The sequence below is a fragment of the Daktulosphaira vitifoliae genome, unplaced genomic scaffold, assembly GCF_025091365.1.
Source record: "Daktulosphaira vitifoliae isolate Bord-2020 unplaced genomic scaffold, ASM2509136v1 Scaffold_1, whole genome shotgun sequence".
Classification (NCBI taxonomy): Eukaryota; Metazoa; Arthropoda; class Insecta; order Hemiptera; family Phylloxeridae; genus Daktulosphaira; species Daktulosphaira vitifoliae.
In genome coordinates this window covers 1104992-1122711 of record NW_026099572.1, presented here as the reverse complement: position 1 = coordinate 1122711, position 17720 = coordinate 1104992, and the positions used below count along the sequence as shown (strand labels likewise).

At 24.2% G+C, this 17720-nt stretch overlaps 2 protein-coding genes across 6 annotated transcripts in view; one reads left to right on the top strand and one right to left on the bottom strand.

The window, feature by feature from the left end:
- LOC126895889 (probable cytochrome P450 6a13) overlaps positions 1-9423 on the bottom strand; it is a 37347-nt gene extending 27924 nt beyond the window's left edge. For 2 of the 5 annotated variants that reach the window (XM_050668202.1, XM_050668198.1), the window contains exon 1: positions 9286-9420. The gene's annotated coding sequence lies outside the window, so the exon portion shown is untranslated. Of the gene's footprint in view, positions 1-9254 lie in introns of all 5 variants that reach the window. The other 3 variants (XM_050668201.1, XM_050668199.1, XM_050668200.1) reach the window with 3 other exon arrangements.
- Positions 1864-2840, top strand: LOC126895902 (KRAB-A domain-containing protein 2-like). Its single transcript, XM_050668232.1, has 2 exons — positions 1864-2547; positions 2624-2840. The coding sequence occupies exons 1-2, from the start codon at positions 2156-2158 to the stop codon at positions 2733-2735; spliced, it is 504 nt and encodes a 167-aa protein (XP_050524189.1). The 5' UTR covers positions 1864-2155; the 3' UTR covers positions 2736-2840.
- Positions 9424-17720: the final 8297 nt, after the last annotated feature.

Below are 17720 nucleotides of genomic sequence, written 5' to 3'. Positions count from 1 at the left end.
AAAAACGCTTCGATGCAAATCTTTATAGTGTTTAATCTTAAAAAATTACAAAAGCTACATAGTCTGCTATTTCCTTATTTATATCCTGATTAAGATAAAGTATGTCGAATGAAAGAGGGATATAAATATTATTTCTCATTAAAAATTGTGTTGATCCATACACTATAAGTTATAGCATTATAAAGTTAAAAATGTAAAAAATAAAATCGAGAATTTTCACACAAAAATAGCATTTGGTAGCCATTTTCAACATGCAGATAAAATAAAATCCGAAATTTTTTTTTCCATGATAAAGTACATTAATGTCATGTAATGACATTAGCTTTAATTTAAGATATATATATATAAGTGTCAGACTCTCCGGAACACTTTCAAAAGTTAAGTGTAAAAGTAAATTTTTTGTGAAAAAGTTGTCATTTTAAATTTCTTCCTGTGGGCAGATAAAAGGTCAAATTTACAAAAAAATATACCAAATCAAGCATTTATAAAAAAAATTATATTAATTTGGTCATTTTTAAAAAAGTTATGGCAGTTTTAAGTAAAAAAATTTGAAAAAATTTCGAAAATTAGTAAATTTTAAATTTGTAATTTTTTTGGAGGTTTCCCTCATTTACGGGGAACGATGGAAATTTTTCAATTTTTGAGATTAATATCTTCGACTAGATACGATTTGTGATATTTTGACGTATCATTGAAAGAAATCGGTCAAGTGAGATCTGAGAAAAAGTGGTAACACACACAAAAAATAAATAAATAAATAAAAAACACATCATAGTAAAACCAATACCTTTTCAGCTTCACATCGAAGCTAAAATTACAAGTATATTTAATAAAAAATTAAACAGGATATCATGTTAAAGAGATTTAGTGACTATTTCTAGTATTGCATTTTAGCGGAAAAATTGTATGATTTATTGATTTGTTTTTAATATTCAGAATAAGTAACGTATTCAGGGTGGCTAATAGTAATTATTACCACCCCTGGTAGCCTTGTTTTATATACAGGGTGTTCAGTAAGTCAGGAAACGGGTTTCTATTGTTTGTAACAATGAGAACAATAGAAACCCGTTTCCTGACTTACTGAACACTCTGTATATTAGGCTTCGTCAAGCTAGGGATCCGACCCAGACAATGGATCCTACGACCTCAACGCTTACGGTAGGTTAGGTCATTCGGGCGATCCTTAAGGTAAATCACAGATTCCAGATGAACTTATACACTGGTCAACATAAGAGTTTCTCACAAAAAGTATTTCTTGGGAATCAGTGTAACAAAAATATAGGAAATATTTACTTATTAAAATTAATAAAAATTATAAAATGGTTAATATTTTATAATAAATATACCGTTGACATTTGTTGCATAAGTTTATCACAAAAATACAATAATATTTCAATTTTAACACGATCTTTAGTTGGGTTTATAAAATTTATTTAGTAAAACCATCTTAGTAATAAAATATGAGTTTGCTCTTCACCACGGCCTAAAAACAAGAAAGTTCTATCTTTATGCTTTATAATTTCATAGGAGAGCTACTTTAAAATTCCAATGTTTATATATTCATAATTAGAAATTTTTGATTTACCGTATCTTATTATTAAGTTATTCATAGTTATCATTGTTTCAGAAAAATATTAAAAGTTACAGAAGTAAAAATAATATTAAAAAAAGGAAACTGAAAATATTTTACATAAAATTTTTTAAATCAGAGTCTACGTATTTTTTAGGATATTTAATTTCTCAAAAAAAATAAAGTTTTGTTATTATATTTAAAATTGAAATAATCGAGGAGTAGCTAGCTCACACTTTTGTCATCCTTGGAATATGTTACTTCATGTCTGTTATTTCCTAATTATAATTATATGTGTTACGGGTAAAGTACAAAATATGGTTAGTGTTCACATTATCCGGGTAATGTGTACACTACCTGTACCTATTGGATAAAGTAAAAATACTATTTATAAAACGTTTATTTCGTACTTTACTCGGGTATTTTACACATTATCTACGACTGAGTGGGTAAAGTACTTTGATAAAATGTATATGATAAAATAACGATTGTAGATAAATGTTTATGAAGAAACACACGCAATAATATTTAGTACAGTGCTAGTTCGTCTTAATACACGCGTCGTACATATAATAGGTTTTTAAAATGACTTCACGTGAAAAATTTTATGAATGTTTTTATAAAATAGTTAATGAAAAAAATAATAATTCAGTTTATTTATCGGCAGTTAAGTATAATGAAATAGTTTCGGAAATTAAAAATGTGAGATCAAGTGGAATAAAAAGTAACAAGGCATATCGAATTTTGAAAAAATACGACCTCATTACTATTGGAGAAGAAGATAAATTAATATTGCCGTTGTTGGAAGGTAATACAAACATTTTGTACTATATTACTAATGAAAATATCTATGATGTGCTACACGATGTACATTTGAGTATTGGGCATGGTGGAAAACACCGCATGAATGCTGAAGTTAAAAAAAAGTATAAAAATATAACACAAGAAGCAGTGTCTATAAGCAGAAGTAGTAAATAGTAAATAGTAAAATTGTTCAAATATATAATTTATAGTTTAATCGTAATAATAATAAATAATTTTTTTTTGAATTAGTATAATTTGGTTTTTGCTACTAGAAAGACTTTGTATAATCTGTACCATTTACCGAAGTTATAAGTTTACGATTATAGTTATACGAATACATTATCCACAGCACACCGGATAATGTATAAATTGATTGGATACTACATATTTAAGGTGGATAATGTATACATTACACTGTTCGTATGGATGAGGTTCACATTACCCGGGTAATATGTACACTAACCATTTTTATANTAAAATTGAAATAATCGAGGAGTAGCTAGCTCACACTTTTGTCATCCTTGGAATATGTTACTTCATGTCTGTTATTTCCTAATTATAATTATATGCATAAAGAAACATAATTATACATATTTTTGTTGCTTTATGCCAGAATATTTTAGTATCTTACATAAGTAATTTATAAAAAATAATCTGTGTATCGTATACATTTTTTAGAGAATTTCATCTAGATAATCTCAATATTAATGGTGGTGGAATAGTAGGGCTGAGATTTTGTAACAATAGACACATAGGTCGTTCCAAATAAAAATATTATGGTAGCTAATACATTTCAAGCTTCACGACAAAGAATGAAATGAATGAGGGCATGTGCTGGTTTTACTGTACAATTATCTATAGCGATATTAAATCAGGACAAAAATAATAACATTAATTATGTTTTGATATATATATAGATACTGAAAACATGTTGGTCGTGGAAATAACTATGATTTTATTTTTTAGTAATAGTTCTGATTGGTTGCTTAAGTCTAAAAATACTAATATGTAATTTCCAAAATTTATAGTATTTGTTGTTTATATAAATTATTATCAATGTAGTTTTTTTTGAAGACATTTTTAACTAGTTTTGTAAAAAATTTAAGAATAAATAAAAAATTATAAAAAAATCTATTATAAAATATATTTAAGTTACAAATATAAAAATGTATGCGTATTTAAAGGACAAAATACTAGTACGTACACCAGGTTGTAGGTCACGCAAAATATTTCAAGAGAATGGTGCGATCTGACAATCCATTAAGTATAGACATTTCCATCGATTATGTTTTTATGTTATCATGTCAGTCGAATGAAGTATATGTTCAATTGACGACCATAATTTAATACGTAATCATTATGAAATCGACATGTGCTAAATATAACCACCTTTTATTACAATAATAGATACTGAATTACAACGTTCAAGCGTATATCTAATCTTTTAACCTATTACTACTATGTACGACATTTATGATTCGGTCAAAAAACTTTTTTTTATTTAAAAAAAAACTCAGTATTGCTCAAAAGACTATCTAAATAAAATTCATTCTACTACAATTTTAAGTGAACTTGCTATGAAATATTTAATAAAAATTATTTTTTGGAATTATTAATTTTTAACATACTTAACAATCAAAATAGAGTTCTTTAAGTTCAACTTATCCATTTAAAAAAATTAATAACTTTAATCAATTATTTATGAGTGTAGTTTTAACGAGTAACTTTCAAAAGTTCAATGGGAATCTATTTTCATTCTTCATTTAATAGCAAATGAATAATAATAGGTTTTTATATATTTTTTAAAATCTACCTCTAAAATCTAACGTTAGAATAATTTTTTCTTACAATAAATTTGATATTTATTATGGTTTATAAAAATAAATTAATGTTTTTTTTTGTGTACAATATGATTCAAAAATAAACAAAAACGTTCCTACGACTTATCAGCTATGAGTAATTGGTCTCATGTAATTTTTAGTAAATATAATCAATTTAGTTTGTTTCAAATATGTCGCGATCCTTTTCTATCGTTGTTCTGCTATGAATACATGATAGTTTGACTGATCAAAACCGTGTGCAAAAGGTACTAAGTCCAGCAGTGCCAACAACAACAACAACGACCCGCCGCAAATATACGCTGAAGAAATATTTGTGACACTATTCTATATGACTGTGCTGTCGTATTCGTATTGTCAATATAATGCCGTAAACCGAGTGTTACTTTGCATACTTATTTCTCCAGACTTAGTGCCTAACTGACAGTTATTCTGTGCGACGTTATTTTTAAATATTGTATTTCCAGTAAATTATACAGCTCTATGTTCATTATTATTTTACTAAACTGATGTCGTTTACATTTATTCTTATGCAACATCCAACATCAAAGCGTTTAACGACAACGATTGTTATCATTATTTAATATTAATCAATACTAATCAAAACTCCATTACACTAGATCCCTATTAAACTTAATTTTTTAAACTTATTACTTAAACTCTTAATGATGTAATGTCAATGTTTTTGTTTAGTGTTTTCGTAAAAATACACTCCATATTTGTAGGAATTTCACAAGAGGTTGATAAAATAAATAAAATATCTGTTTCTTATATCCTTCTATTATTAAAAATACAATATTTATTCAACCATTTTGTGCAAAAATATCATTGAAAAATTAATTCAGTTTTTACAGTGTTCATATATATAGAAAATCAGTTATTATACAATGAAAACCGTAATATGTTTTTATATATCGATTTATCAAAAAAAGACAGGATAATTAATTTAAATTATATACGTTTTAAAGTGGGAAAAACTAGGATGTGGGACTATAGTTCCTAAAAAATAAACAGCGTTACTAAGCTACACCGAATTGTCTCCCCTCAAAGGCTAAAAGTGATATTGATCATAGTAAGCAAATATACTAACTTAAAAGTAAAAAAAAATTACCTCATTAAAGTAATAGATGAATACCAAACCATAATTTTTATAATTTCATTAAAAATTAATTACAAATGAATATTGTACAAAACATTACAAAGTCAGTATCATAATTTAAATTCATTATGAAAATAAATGTAAAATAGTCATTTAAATTTTAAGTATTATACTATAACACAAAAAAGGTGGAGAAAAAAAATGTTAACAGTAACCAATTTAGGTAGGTATCTACATATATAAATATGAAATGACAAATTTAGTAATATAATGTATAAAGAATTGAACTAACTAACTAATTTCTTACATTAACGCTTTCCACTCTTCAGTGCTTAAAATTAAAGTGCCCCCCGTCATTTTAGTATTCGCTTTAAAGGAGACACTAGAGTGTACTTTAAATAAGAAGGGGTACTCCGTCATTCTTCGAACACCCTTCCTTAAACCTTTGACCAAGGCATTTGTGATTTATAGTTTTATCATAAATTGTTATGTAATTGTGTTCAAAATACAATGAAAATAATTTTTGGAAGAGATCTATAAATTGTAAGTATTACTTATCATCTCATTACATGTAGATTAATAAAGTATATACATAATAAAAAACTTATTAAGGATGCTGTTTAGAAAAACATTTAAAAAGTAATTAAGATAAAATAAAATATTATTTCATCAAGATTAAAAAGATTTAGATTTTTCCTACGTTGTTTATGATAGTGATGTCATACGTTTTGATATACTAATTTTTTTTAGAATCTTTGCTAATCATTTTCTATATAAGTTAGACTAATTTTGAATATTTAAATAAAAAATTTAATAGATAATGTAATTAATTTAAATACGCGGGTGGTCTCTTTAAAATTCTTCACGAAAAACTACACAGAAATTAATGTTATTGACTAGTCAAATTTAATTTAATATATTCTCTCATTAATAATAAAAAAAAAATGGATTCCCATTGAACTATTAAAAGTTGACCGTAAAATCTATTTAGAAATAATTTTTTCTTATTATTAACATATTATTTACTATGATTTATTAAAATAAATCAAATTTAATTCTATACATTTTTATGAAAAAATGATTTTATAACAAAAAAATTGAAATTGTATGTATTTTACAAAAAAAAAAAATTACATATGTAGATGGTTTCATTCAAATCCTCCTATATTTAGGTTTTACCAAAATCAATATCTTTTCAGTTTCATATTGAAGCAAACATAGATATTTTGAAATTACTAATAAACCGTAAGTCAAGTCAATAATCGGAGATCGTATAGAAAAATAATATGTCAGTTTTCAAAGACATTTTATTTTTCTATATGTTTTACAGGACTACAAGTATAATCAACATCATTAGAAAAATGTTTGAACGAGTGATTATACTGGTTGACTATACTTAAAGAACTGCAGGACTACGGTGTTTCAAGAGAAAATTAACTTGTCAAAAATTTGAATTGTCATGTGTTTATTTTTTGGTATCAAACAATGAAATATCTATATAGAATAGAACAAAAAAACCCAGCACAGGGGGGTCGCGGCACAGTGGTGACGTGGCATAGTTGGATCAAGTATAATGATATCTGACAGTGATTAAAATCACTATAAAAAAAAAACGCTTCGATGCAAATCTTTAGATAGTGTTTAATTTTAAAAAATTGGTGGATTATTCCAAAAGCTTCATAAACTGCTAGTTCCTTATTAATATCCTGATTAAGACAAAGTATGTAGAATAAAAAAGAGATTATTAGAAAATAGTATTTCCCATAAAAAAATTATATTGATCAATACACTTTTCAATAAGTTATAGCATTATAATGTTAAAAATGTAAAAAATAAAATTGAGAATTTTCACACAATAATAGCATTTGGTAGCCATTTTCACCTTGAAGATAAAATAAAGTCCGAAATTTTTTTTTTCCATGATAAAGTATATTACATTAGCTTTAATTTAAGATATATATAAAAGTGTCAGACTTTCCGGAACACTTTCAAAATTTAAGTTGAAAAAGTCAATTTTTTGTGAAAAAGTTGTCATTTTGAATCCCCCCCTGTAGGCAGGTAAAAAGTCAGATTTATAAAAAAAATATACCAAATGATAGGTAAAGACATCATGCATCTACAAAAAAAAGAATTATATTGATCCATACATCTTTCGAGAAGTTATAGCATTATAAAGTTAAAAATATAAAAAAGAATTTTTTTACAAAAATCGTATTTTTTTTATTAAGTTTAATGTCTGTTTTCACCATGAAGATAAAATAAAGTCCGAAATTTTTTTTTACCATTATAAAGTATATTACATTAGCTTTAATTTAAGATATATATAAAAGTGTCAGACCTTCCGGAACACTTTCAAAAGTTACGTTGAAAAAGTTCTACTTTCTATATGCATTTTTATGTTTTGAATCCCCCCTGTATTTAGGGAAATGGTCCGATTTAAAAAAACAGTATGTCGAATGAAAGATCTATATAAATACTACTTCTCATAAAAAAATTGTAATGATTCATACATTTTTCAAAAAGTTATAGCATAATAAAGTTAAAAATGGAAAATACAAAATCGAAAATTTTCACACAAAAATAGCATTCGGTAGCCATTTTCACCATGAAGATAAGATAAAGTCCGAAATTTTTTTTTTTCATGATAAAGCATATTACATTAGCTTTAATTTAAGATATATATAAAAGTGTCAGACCTTCCGGAACATTTTCAAAATTTAAGTTAAAAAAATTAATTTTTTGTGAAAAAGTTGTCATTTTAAATCCCCCCTTGTGGGCAGGTTAAGGGTTAAATTTATGAAAAAAATATACCAAATGAAAGGTAATGATATTATGCATCTATATAAAAAAGAATTATATTGATATGTTTATTTTTGAAAAAGTTATGGCACTTTTAAGTAAAAAAAATTGAAAAAATTTCGAAAATTAGCGATTTTTAAATTCGTAATTTTTTTGGAGGTTTCCCCCATTTACGGGGAACGAGGGAATTTTTTTCAATTTTTAAGGGTAATGTCTTCGACTAGATACGATTTGTGATCTTTTGACGTATCATTGAAAGAAATCGGTTCGGTGAGAGCTGAGAAAAAGTGGTAACAGACACAAAAAAAAAAAAACACATCTTAGTAAAACCAATACCTTCTCAGCTTCGCATCGAAGCTAAAAACTTATGCTTTTCACGCTAACTATAGGGATATAGGTATTATTTTATGTATAAAACGGGAATAGCCCAATTATAGAAATTTAACAATAATAACAAAAATTAAACATTTATCATCATCAGAACATTTACACAAAGTATATAAAATCACATCTATATATAACACATCCCACCAAGGGAAGAAAATAAAAGTATACGCATGCAAATAAATGAAAGTTTGATTAAAAAAAAAAGATGGGTTCTTATTGGACAATTTTATCATCCGGAAATATGTAACTTTTTCCATGAAAATTATTATTGTATCGATAACAATTTTTTATATGAACGATAATAATTTCCATGAAAAAAATCAAGTAATTCTTAACCTGTACTTAGTCCAAAAATATAACCTAAGAAATCGTGAAATAAACATTAAAATATTCAAATTTATACAACATTTAAAATGTAGAAACTTTACTACAAAATATCAAAAATTATTTTGCTACTAATTTTTTTCTTAAAATCTATTGCAAAAATAGATATTTTGATATATTTTTTTAATTTTCCGCAATTAAAAAAAAAAAATTATTTTTTCAATATATTAAAAAATAATATAATATTAAAATACATTATTTCTGATCATATTTATATTTCAAAGTACAATAATAATAATGAATAATAAATAACGGAAAATATTTACTAGATCAAAAATTATTAGATTTATCATAATCTCATGGATAACTCTATACAAGCGAAAAAAACAATTTAAGGTTTATTTATTGTATATTTGTGCTCATGATATATTACCTTATAAACAATGACAGTAATTTAAACTTACTAAGTATTGCAATCAATATCTCTGGTTGTAAATTTGACAAAGGTTTTTACATTGGTTGTTATCAACATTCGGCAGTATACTGAGAGTGAGAATCGAGTATAAAATCAATTTAGACATAGTAAGCATACAAGTTCGTTAAACGTAATAATATTTACTTGCTAACTTATGCTACTATGGCTGGTAAAAGCCTTAAAACAGGTCGAGGTTAATATTGCAATATTGTTGGAAATTCGGCTCTTCTTGTCGACCTTCTAATGAAAAGTATATCATAACATAAACATTCTTAGGTTAACGTTCGCGCTACTCATATGATGATCTACAAAAATAGTATTTACGAATCATTAATTAATTAGTTAATATTAGTAAATTTTTATAGAAAATTTCTATTAATTTTCCTAAACATATTAGCTTTAATTTTAGATTAAATAAAATGAACAATTTATTATGTAAGCTTTAACTGTAAATTAAAAGATGTAAGTTTTCTAAATATTAAACCAAAAAACGCAAAACATTAAAACAAAAAAAAAACATTTAAAATAATAGTATTAATTAATGCATTATTATTTAATGAATATTCTTAAAATAATAAGTCATTAGAATATTTGTCTTTTGAATAATTTTAACTAAATTTTCATCATTGAATTTTACATAGCATAGGTGTCCGTAAAGATTCAGGTTGAGAGCAACAAAGACCGTACTGACTTTTAACCAATCATAATGGTCTATTTTTTATTTATATATAAGGGACTCATAAAGCATATTCCCTTAAATACCACTCAATAAACTGGAAACAAATTAAAAAAAATTTAGGAACAAAAATAATATTAATCAAAGAATATGTAAAAAAATTCATCATCATCCCTTAACCACTATTCCAATTATTTGGGGTTCTACTTTAAAGTTGGCAGAATTGTTACACTAGCTATTGACCTGACACGATCTTTTTATAGTTGAATGAACCAGTAAGACAGTAATATATGTGTTACTGTTAAAGCTTTCGTAGGTTCTCTAATCTGAGAACCAATGCACATCGTGTAGCTGAATATTAGCGACAAGGCGGCGGCCGAATTATTCACTGCAACACGCCATGACCCTATTAATATGTAAAACAAATAATATTTTGCATTTCTGTGGTTATTTAAGGCTGATATGTCAATCTTAGCAATTTTTTTTGAAGAGCAAAAATTAATTTAAAAATGTATTTTGATTTATACATATCAAAATTATTAAATGCAAAAACACACCTTTTAGACGAAATTGACTTGTAATTTTTTGCACATGACAAATAACATCTTCTTCAAGTGAAAATATAAATTATAAAATATTTCAAAGCCAATTTTTGTGATAAAGATTTGTATTTATTATAATACATTTTTCCTTATATATTTATATATTGCCAAATTATCATTTCTTAAGATTCGAATAATTTCTTTAAAGGATGATATCTACCAAATAAAAACTAATTTTAGTAATCTAAAGTTACAAAGTAGCTATTATCCTAATCTAACCATGTTCACAAAATTTCGAAGATACTTAACTATCTGAACTAATGGACGGGAAAGTAAACAATAATTGTTATTTAATGTTGTAGAAAATATGGATTCTTCTGCATTGCTGATAATAATACAGTTAGAATATTATTTGAGTTGTTAGGTGTTAATTTTGCTTCTCTAAAAATTCAACTTGGACAATCATGGTATTTAATCAAAATTACAAAAAATTATTCCTTCAATAATGTATGATGTGTTCAAACTCCTTAGTGTTTTTCAAAACTAATTCCCCATCAACAAAAGAATTTGGAATTTATTACTAAAATGTTAGAAGCCTAAACAATAAATAAATCTTCTTTTAAATATTAATGTTTCTGATATTGATATTATAATTGTTATAATTTTAAGTGAAGCATGTCTATCACCAAATGTTTATAATTCAAAATTAGGTTTTAATAACTATTTAATTTATAGATGTACTAAGTCAATTTTAAATATTAATCTTAATAATGATAGAGGTGTATTAATTGCTGTATATAAAAGACTCTCTTCAATACATAAGAAATCCATCTACACCATTATTAAAATTTTTTATTAATGATCTACCAAATATAATAATTAATCCAACCAATTTTTTTGTCAATGATACAAAAATAATTGAGAAAATTGGCAATTTAAATGTGTTGTGTGAAACTAATGATTTTTATTTAACCATAAATAAATGCTTTGAATATTCATTTGAAAATATTATCTATAATTTTTTATCACTCCATCTCAAATAATAGCCTTTTAAATGTTAAAACATCAAAAGATTTAGAAGTTTTATTTGTTACACAATTGTTTTTCATCCTTACAAAATAGCTAACAAAAATAATGCTATGAAGTTTCCAAGTTTTATAAAACGTATATGTACTTTTTTTCAATGTCCTATTACTTTTAAACACTTGTTCATTAGTTCCATCAAAGTTGAAATATTGTATATTAACCTACTCAATCAACTAAGTTAGTTTTTTCTGATCTTGAGAAAGTCCAAAGTAATTTCTTAAGGTAATTTGCTTTTAAATTTAAAATTAATCATGCCCTTCATGGTACTTGTGTAGTGGTTTTAGAGTTCCTTAATTTGAAAACATTAGTTGGTAGGCGTACATGACTATACTCTCAATTTTTACAATAGATAATATCTGGGTCTATTGATTGTCCTGATATATTAGCTTTAATTCAAATAAGTATCAATTTATTATATAATAAAAAAAAATAGTAAAATAGGGACAGAAAAATATTTTTTACATAATTTCTAATAATAGAAATTATTTTCTACATTCCCAGTTAAATTGTTAACGTTGAGAGAAAATGAAACGAATTTACACTTAACATAAAGTTGAATTAAATTATGTAGTCATTGTGCATTTTAGATTTTTACTCAAAATTTTTTGTTTGTACCTTTATAATTTTTAAGTGTAATTAAAATAATTTTTTTGTATTATTTGTTATTTTTTTTTGTACATTGTAATATCGTTGTTTAAAATAATTTTAAAGATAGCTTGAATAAAATGATGAAATAAATGTAGAATTAAATATATTTTTCGAGTTAAATGAAGTATTTGGGGTTTTAAATTAAATTTTATATTTTTATATTTCAATAAATAAAATCTATTTAAGTATTGCATGTAATAAAAATTAAGCTTGTGTTATTTAATAGAGTTATACTATTAAAGTTAGCTAATTGTATTAATTGTGATCTCCATTTATTTAAATTATATTTAACATAATGATTGTTCTTCTACAAAGTCAATTTTTCTAGAGATGCTTTATATGGTGTATATTTTTAACTATTAATACTCTGGGGTTTTCTAAGTAATCAATATCAACATATCATATTAGTATGTGACAGTATGTTTAGATTGGTGATATGAGAAGGATCACTAAATCACTTAAGTTTTATAGTAAAAAAAAATTATGTTTTGTTAGCATTTGTGAAATACATAATTAAACTAGGACACGTATGTCTGCAATCTGATTGTGTAAACTGTTGGAACGGTTTATATAGCAGGCATCCTAACTGAGATACTTATCAGACTTAAATTAAAATTCATATAACTATCAAATAGCCGAATCTTTTTTTACTTTTGGTGACGCCAAATATAGGTCAATCTTTTGAAAATTTATAAAATTGTAAATGATTATATCATTTATACATTAATATGAGTTGAACTAGTTTTTACTGCTACAACTAAATGTTAGAATTTTAAGAGTCTCTTGAATAAATTAGTTGCTATAAAGACTCAATAATTTTGGTATGTGTAACTTGTAACTTCCCAAATTATTACTGATAAATTATTAAAATTACTAATTACAGTATAATGACAAAATTGTTTTAAAAAATAATTATTTTCAAGCTGGTTGAATGACTGAAAGTTAAAACTTAATGAATAACAATAGCTGACAATAATTATACTTATTACTCTCGGGACAACTATAAAGAGTTTTTTTAACTGACAAGAGAACAACATAAATGCAGGTATTATAAATTTGTAATTTAAATGTCTATGACATGATTAGAAACAAAGAATAAAAATTCATCAATCATTCTACTTTTAACATTTAAGGGTACAAACAAAATAATCTATTTAACATATTTTTTTTATGCTGTTTCATGCAGTTTTGACTATACGAAAAGCTTTAAAGTATCAATTAAAAGATCTGATGGTAATGAATATATAGGCTAATCTGTTTATTATAAATTATTTAATTACTCACAAAATGAAAACGATATTGAAAAAAGGTTGTTGTGTTTTACTTAGTAACTATGATTTTACATGAGTTTTACTATGATGTGTTTTTTTAGTTTCGATGCATATTTTAGAAAGTGCTTTTTTTTACTATGCCGTGTATCTCTTTGTACTCATATGTATGAGACCATATTATACTCCACTAATACTTGACTAATTTTGCTCTAGATACCTAAAAATCACAAATCGCTTTTAGTTGAAGCTAACATGTTAACATTTGAAAGTATTTCTTCAATTCCTATTATGCATTCAAATGTTCCTAAAAATTAAAATTTGATAATGGTTGATTTTAATATTTTCAGTTTACATTTTATAAATAATTAACTATTTTAAAACTTTGACAATCATAACGAAATTTTTATTGGCAATATTTGAGACATTCAACTTTCTTTTGGTAATTATTTTTTTAAAAATCAAATATTAACCAATATATTTGGGTATATTAAAATCATATCAAATTTTTTGTTTTTTCATTATGATTCACAAACTTACGTTCTTTTTATTTATGTTAATTAAAGCAAATATAATTTACTTTAAGGCTATAAAAGATATAATTTTTAAAAAGTTTATTGTTAGGAGTCAAATTAGTCAAAAAATTATACAATTTTCGATATAAACAACCATTTTAAAGTATTTTGTATAGCCAAGTTATAACTATGTTATTCAAAAATAAATAAAATAAAAGCTGTTTTTAATAAACTATAGAATGAATAACGTTCTAACAATTTTTTTCTATAAGTAATTGGATGTAAAACTAAAAATTGCGAAATTTACATTAAAGAGTGACAAAATTTTTAATTTATATAAAATGTCTGCTTCTTTAACCTTAAACTAGCAATTTTTTTTGTGCACGCTTTCTTATTAAATCTCTTTATAATAGTAATTATAATTACTGTCAGATTTAAAACTATACTAGTGTCGACTCGAAAGAATATTGTCGAAATGATTCTTTTGAGTAACGGAAATATTTTTGGAAATATTATTTTATAGTTTACTACCTTAGAATATATTCTTAAAAATAATATTATTAGCTAAATATTTTTTTTTTAATGTTTCATATCTCTTAAAAATTATTGAAAGTATTAAATATTTATTGAAAATTTATGATGGAAGAAAATAATTTTTTACTGGTTGATAGTTAAAGAATAGCATAAATTTTATTATTCTTAGGGGAATAATTCTGTGAAAAAAAAACTACAATTGTTGTTTAAAGACTAAGAATAATAATCACCAGTAAAGATTTAATAGAATGAATTTCGGGACAATTCTATATGTATAATTACTGTAAAAGTTTATTCTTAAGATTAAATTATTACAAGTTTAATACTTGTAAACATAAAATTGGATAGTTGAACTTTTAAACAAAGCCAGTTATTACTCCAATTTCGTTCGATCAAGGTATTGCCCATATTATGGTTATGTAAACTATAATAAAAAATAGATAAGAAAAAATATTTTCGTCTCATAAGAAACCGTCATATCCATATTAAACATTTTTTTATGTTGAGTGTTATTAGCACAAATGGTAAAAATAATTTGGGGTGCTGAATGTAATTTTCCATTCTATAAAAAATTTTCTTACCTATGGTGGGTATTGATGCTCTCACCATAGGCATAAATATCACTACAATACTGAAACCATATTACTACATAGTGTGTGATATTATGTAACTTCTATTTCCTTAATTATATCAAGAATAGTAGTAATACTTAGATTCAAATATAGAATATATAATTTTTTAATTATATATTATATTATTTGTATAATTAATTGTTTTCAAATTAAAATTGATTTTGATTTTTAATATGTTAAAAGTAATAATTTTTAACCTACTTTATTTCGTCCTTTTCAGTGAAAGTTTATAATAAAAAAAAATGTATTTATTACCATAACTTTTAGCTCAACTTGCAAGTTTGAAATTGACATTATTAAATTGAAAAAAATGAAATAATTATAATTATTATTTACAGTAAATTTATCAGAAAAACTCATTAATTTTTTTACATTTTTATCGTAATAGATCACTTAAATAAAAATCATAGTACTCATTTCTAATTAACTTTTGGTGTTTAAAAAGATTCTACAATGAAAATATTCAGAACTTAATTAATTTCAATGATTTACTTTAACAAAAAGAACCAATAAAAAAAAATTGTTAAAAAGATTTACTCAATTGAGCGTATTATAAAATTTGATTATAATTGTAAAAATCGTTAAATTCAGGTGAAACTAAAAATTATTTTTTTTTTAATTTATGATTTATATTGCAACATGTTACAAAAAAATTTGGAATATTATAGATTGGTAGTAGCACACACAAATAGAGTTTAGAAATTAATAAATTACAAAGTAAAATTATTAACTTTTGTAATTGAATACTTTTATCATATCAAATCTAATTCGACAATAAATACTTCAAAAATATTAGAAAAGAATGATTTTAATTATTTGTATGGATAAAGCTGGTTAAGATACTTTTTTTTTATTACGGGATTTTTTTTCGATTTTCGAGGGTAATATCATCTTTTACTAAATACGAATTGTAATCATTTGTCGTATCATTGAAAAAAGTAAGTTAAGTGAGGGTTGAAAATTCATCTAATGAGGGAAGATTACAGTGATGGGATCCATGATATTTNAAATTCATCTAACGAGGGAAGATTACAGTGATGGGATCCATGATATTTATTGAAGTTAATAAATATAAATGAGATAAAAATCAAATGATTTAAAAATTATTTCTAACTCAAAAAAATGCAAAATATTAATTGCAACAGGTGGATTCGAACCTGGTAAGATTGGAAAGACACAAGTATTACCGATTCCGGGGCAACTTTTCGTCGCTTTCGTCATTTAATAAAATTGGAAATTCAATCTAATTTAAATTTAAAAATAACTTTTTTGACTTTAAAAAAGCAAAAAAAATTAAATAAGTTTAACTTCTTAAGTGTTATGAACTTTATTCTATGTCAATTAAATTATTCAATATTCATAAAAGTCAGTGTTTTTCCCTTGTAAGATATTTTAAAATAAAATACAAAGCACAGAATTTTAACACAAACATTTTTGAATACGGTAGCTATTTTTACTTAGAAGAAAATCTATATTTGATTTTTTTTTTCATAGTAAAGTATATAACATAAGCTTTAATTTAAGATTAAATAATTCCGGAACATTTTCAAAAATTATATTAAAAAAAGCATATTTGTGTGCAAAAATTGTTTTTAACCCCATTGTGGGCAGGTTAAAAAGTCTGATTTTCAAAAAATTTATATCAAATGAAAGAAAAATATCTAAGGTTTTAATATATAAAAAAACTATTTTAATTTGTTCATTTTTCAAAAAGTTATGGCAGTTTTAAGTATTTAAATATTTTATGTTAAACAGTGATTTTTTTACATAAAAATTACACGTTTCGTTAAATTCGATGGCCATTTTCTCATAGAAGAAAAGGTGTTGGAAAAAATTGTTTTTTTGAACTTATAATATATATTGTAAGCTTTAATTTGACATATATTTAAAGGACGCATTATTTCCGGAACATTTTCAAAAGTTAAGATGAAAAAGTTTAACTTTTTAAAAGTTGAAAAAGTTAATTTTTTGTGGAAAAGTTTTTTTATCTACATTTATTTTTAAGTTTCAACCCCCCCCTCTCCGTATAAAGGAAAATGGTCCAATTTTAAAAAAATGTATGTCAAATTAAAGAAGTAAACATAAATTATTTATAAAAAAATATTGTTACATTTTCTATACATTTTTCAAAAAGCTATAGTAATTTAAAATTGAAAATATAAAATCGAAAATGTTAACAAAAAAATACAGCAGCTATTTGCACATAGATAAGTTGTCGGGGCAATTTTTTTTAAATTTTATAGTAAATGGCATAAGTTTTATTGAAATATAATTAAAAGACGCAGTATTTCAGGAAAATTTTCAAAATTCAAGTTGAAGAAGTTAGTTTTTGTAAAAAAGTTGCTATATTAAATCCTCCTCTGTGAGCAGGTTAAGTGTTAGATTTTTTTTAAAAAAAAGATATAAAATGAAAGGGAAATATCTAAGGTTTTAATATAAAAAAAAATTATGTTGATTTGTTAATTTTTGAAAAAGTTATGGAAGTTTTAAGAAAAAAATTATGGAATTTACCGATTTTAAAAA

What these genes read in the sequence shown, in the direction of transcription:
- LOC126895902 (XM_050668232.1), top strand. Translation starts at nt 2,156, where the DNA reads ATGACTTCACGTGAAAAATTTTATGAATGTTTTTATAAAATAGTTAAT. An exon ending in ATAAGCAGAAGTAGTAAATA is followed by an intron (nt 2,548 to 2,623) that starts GTAAATAGTAAA and finishes TTTTTGAATTAG; the next exon opens with TATAATTTGGTTTTTGCTAC.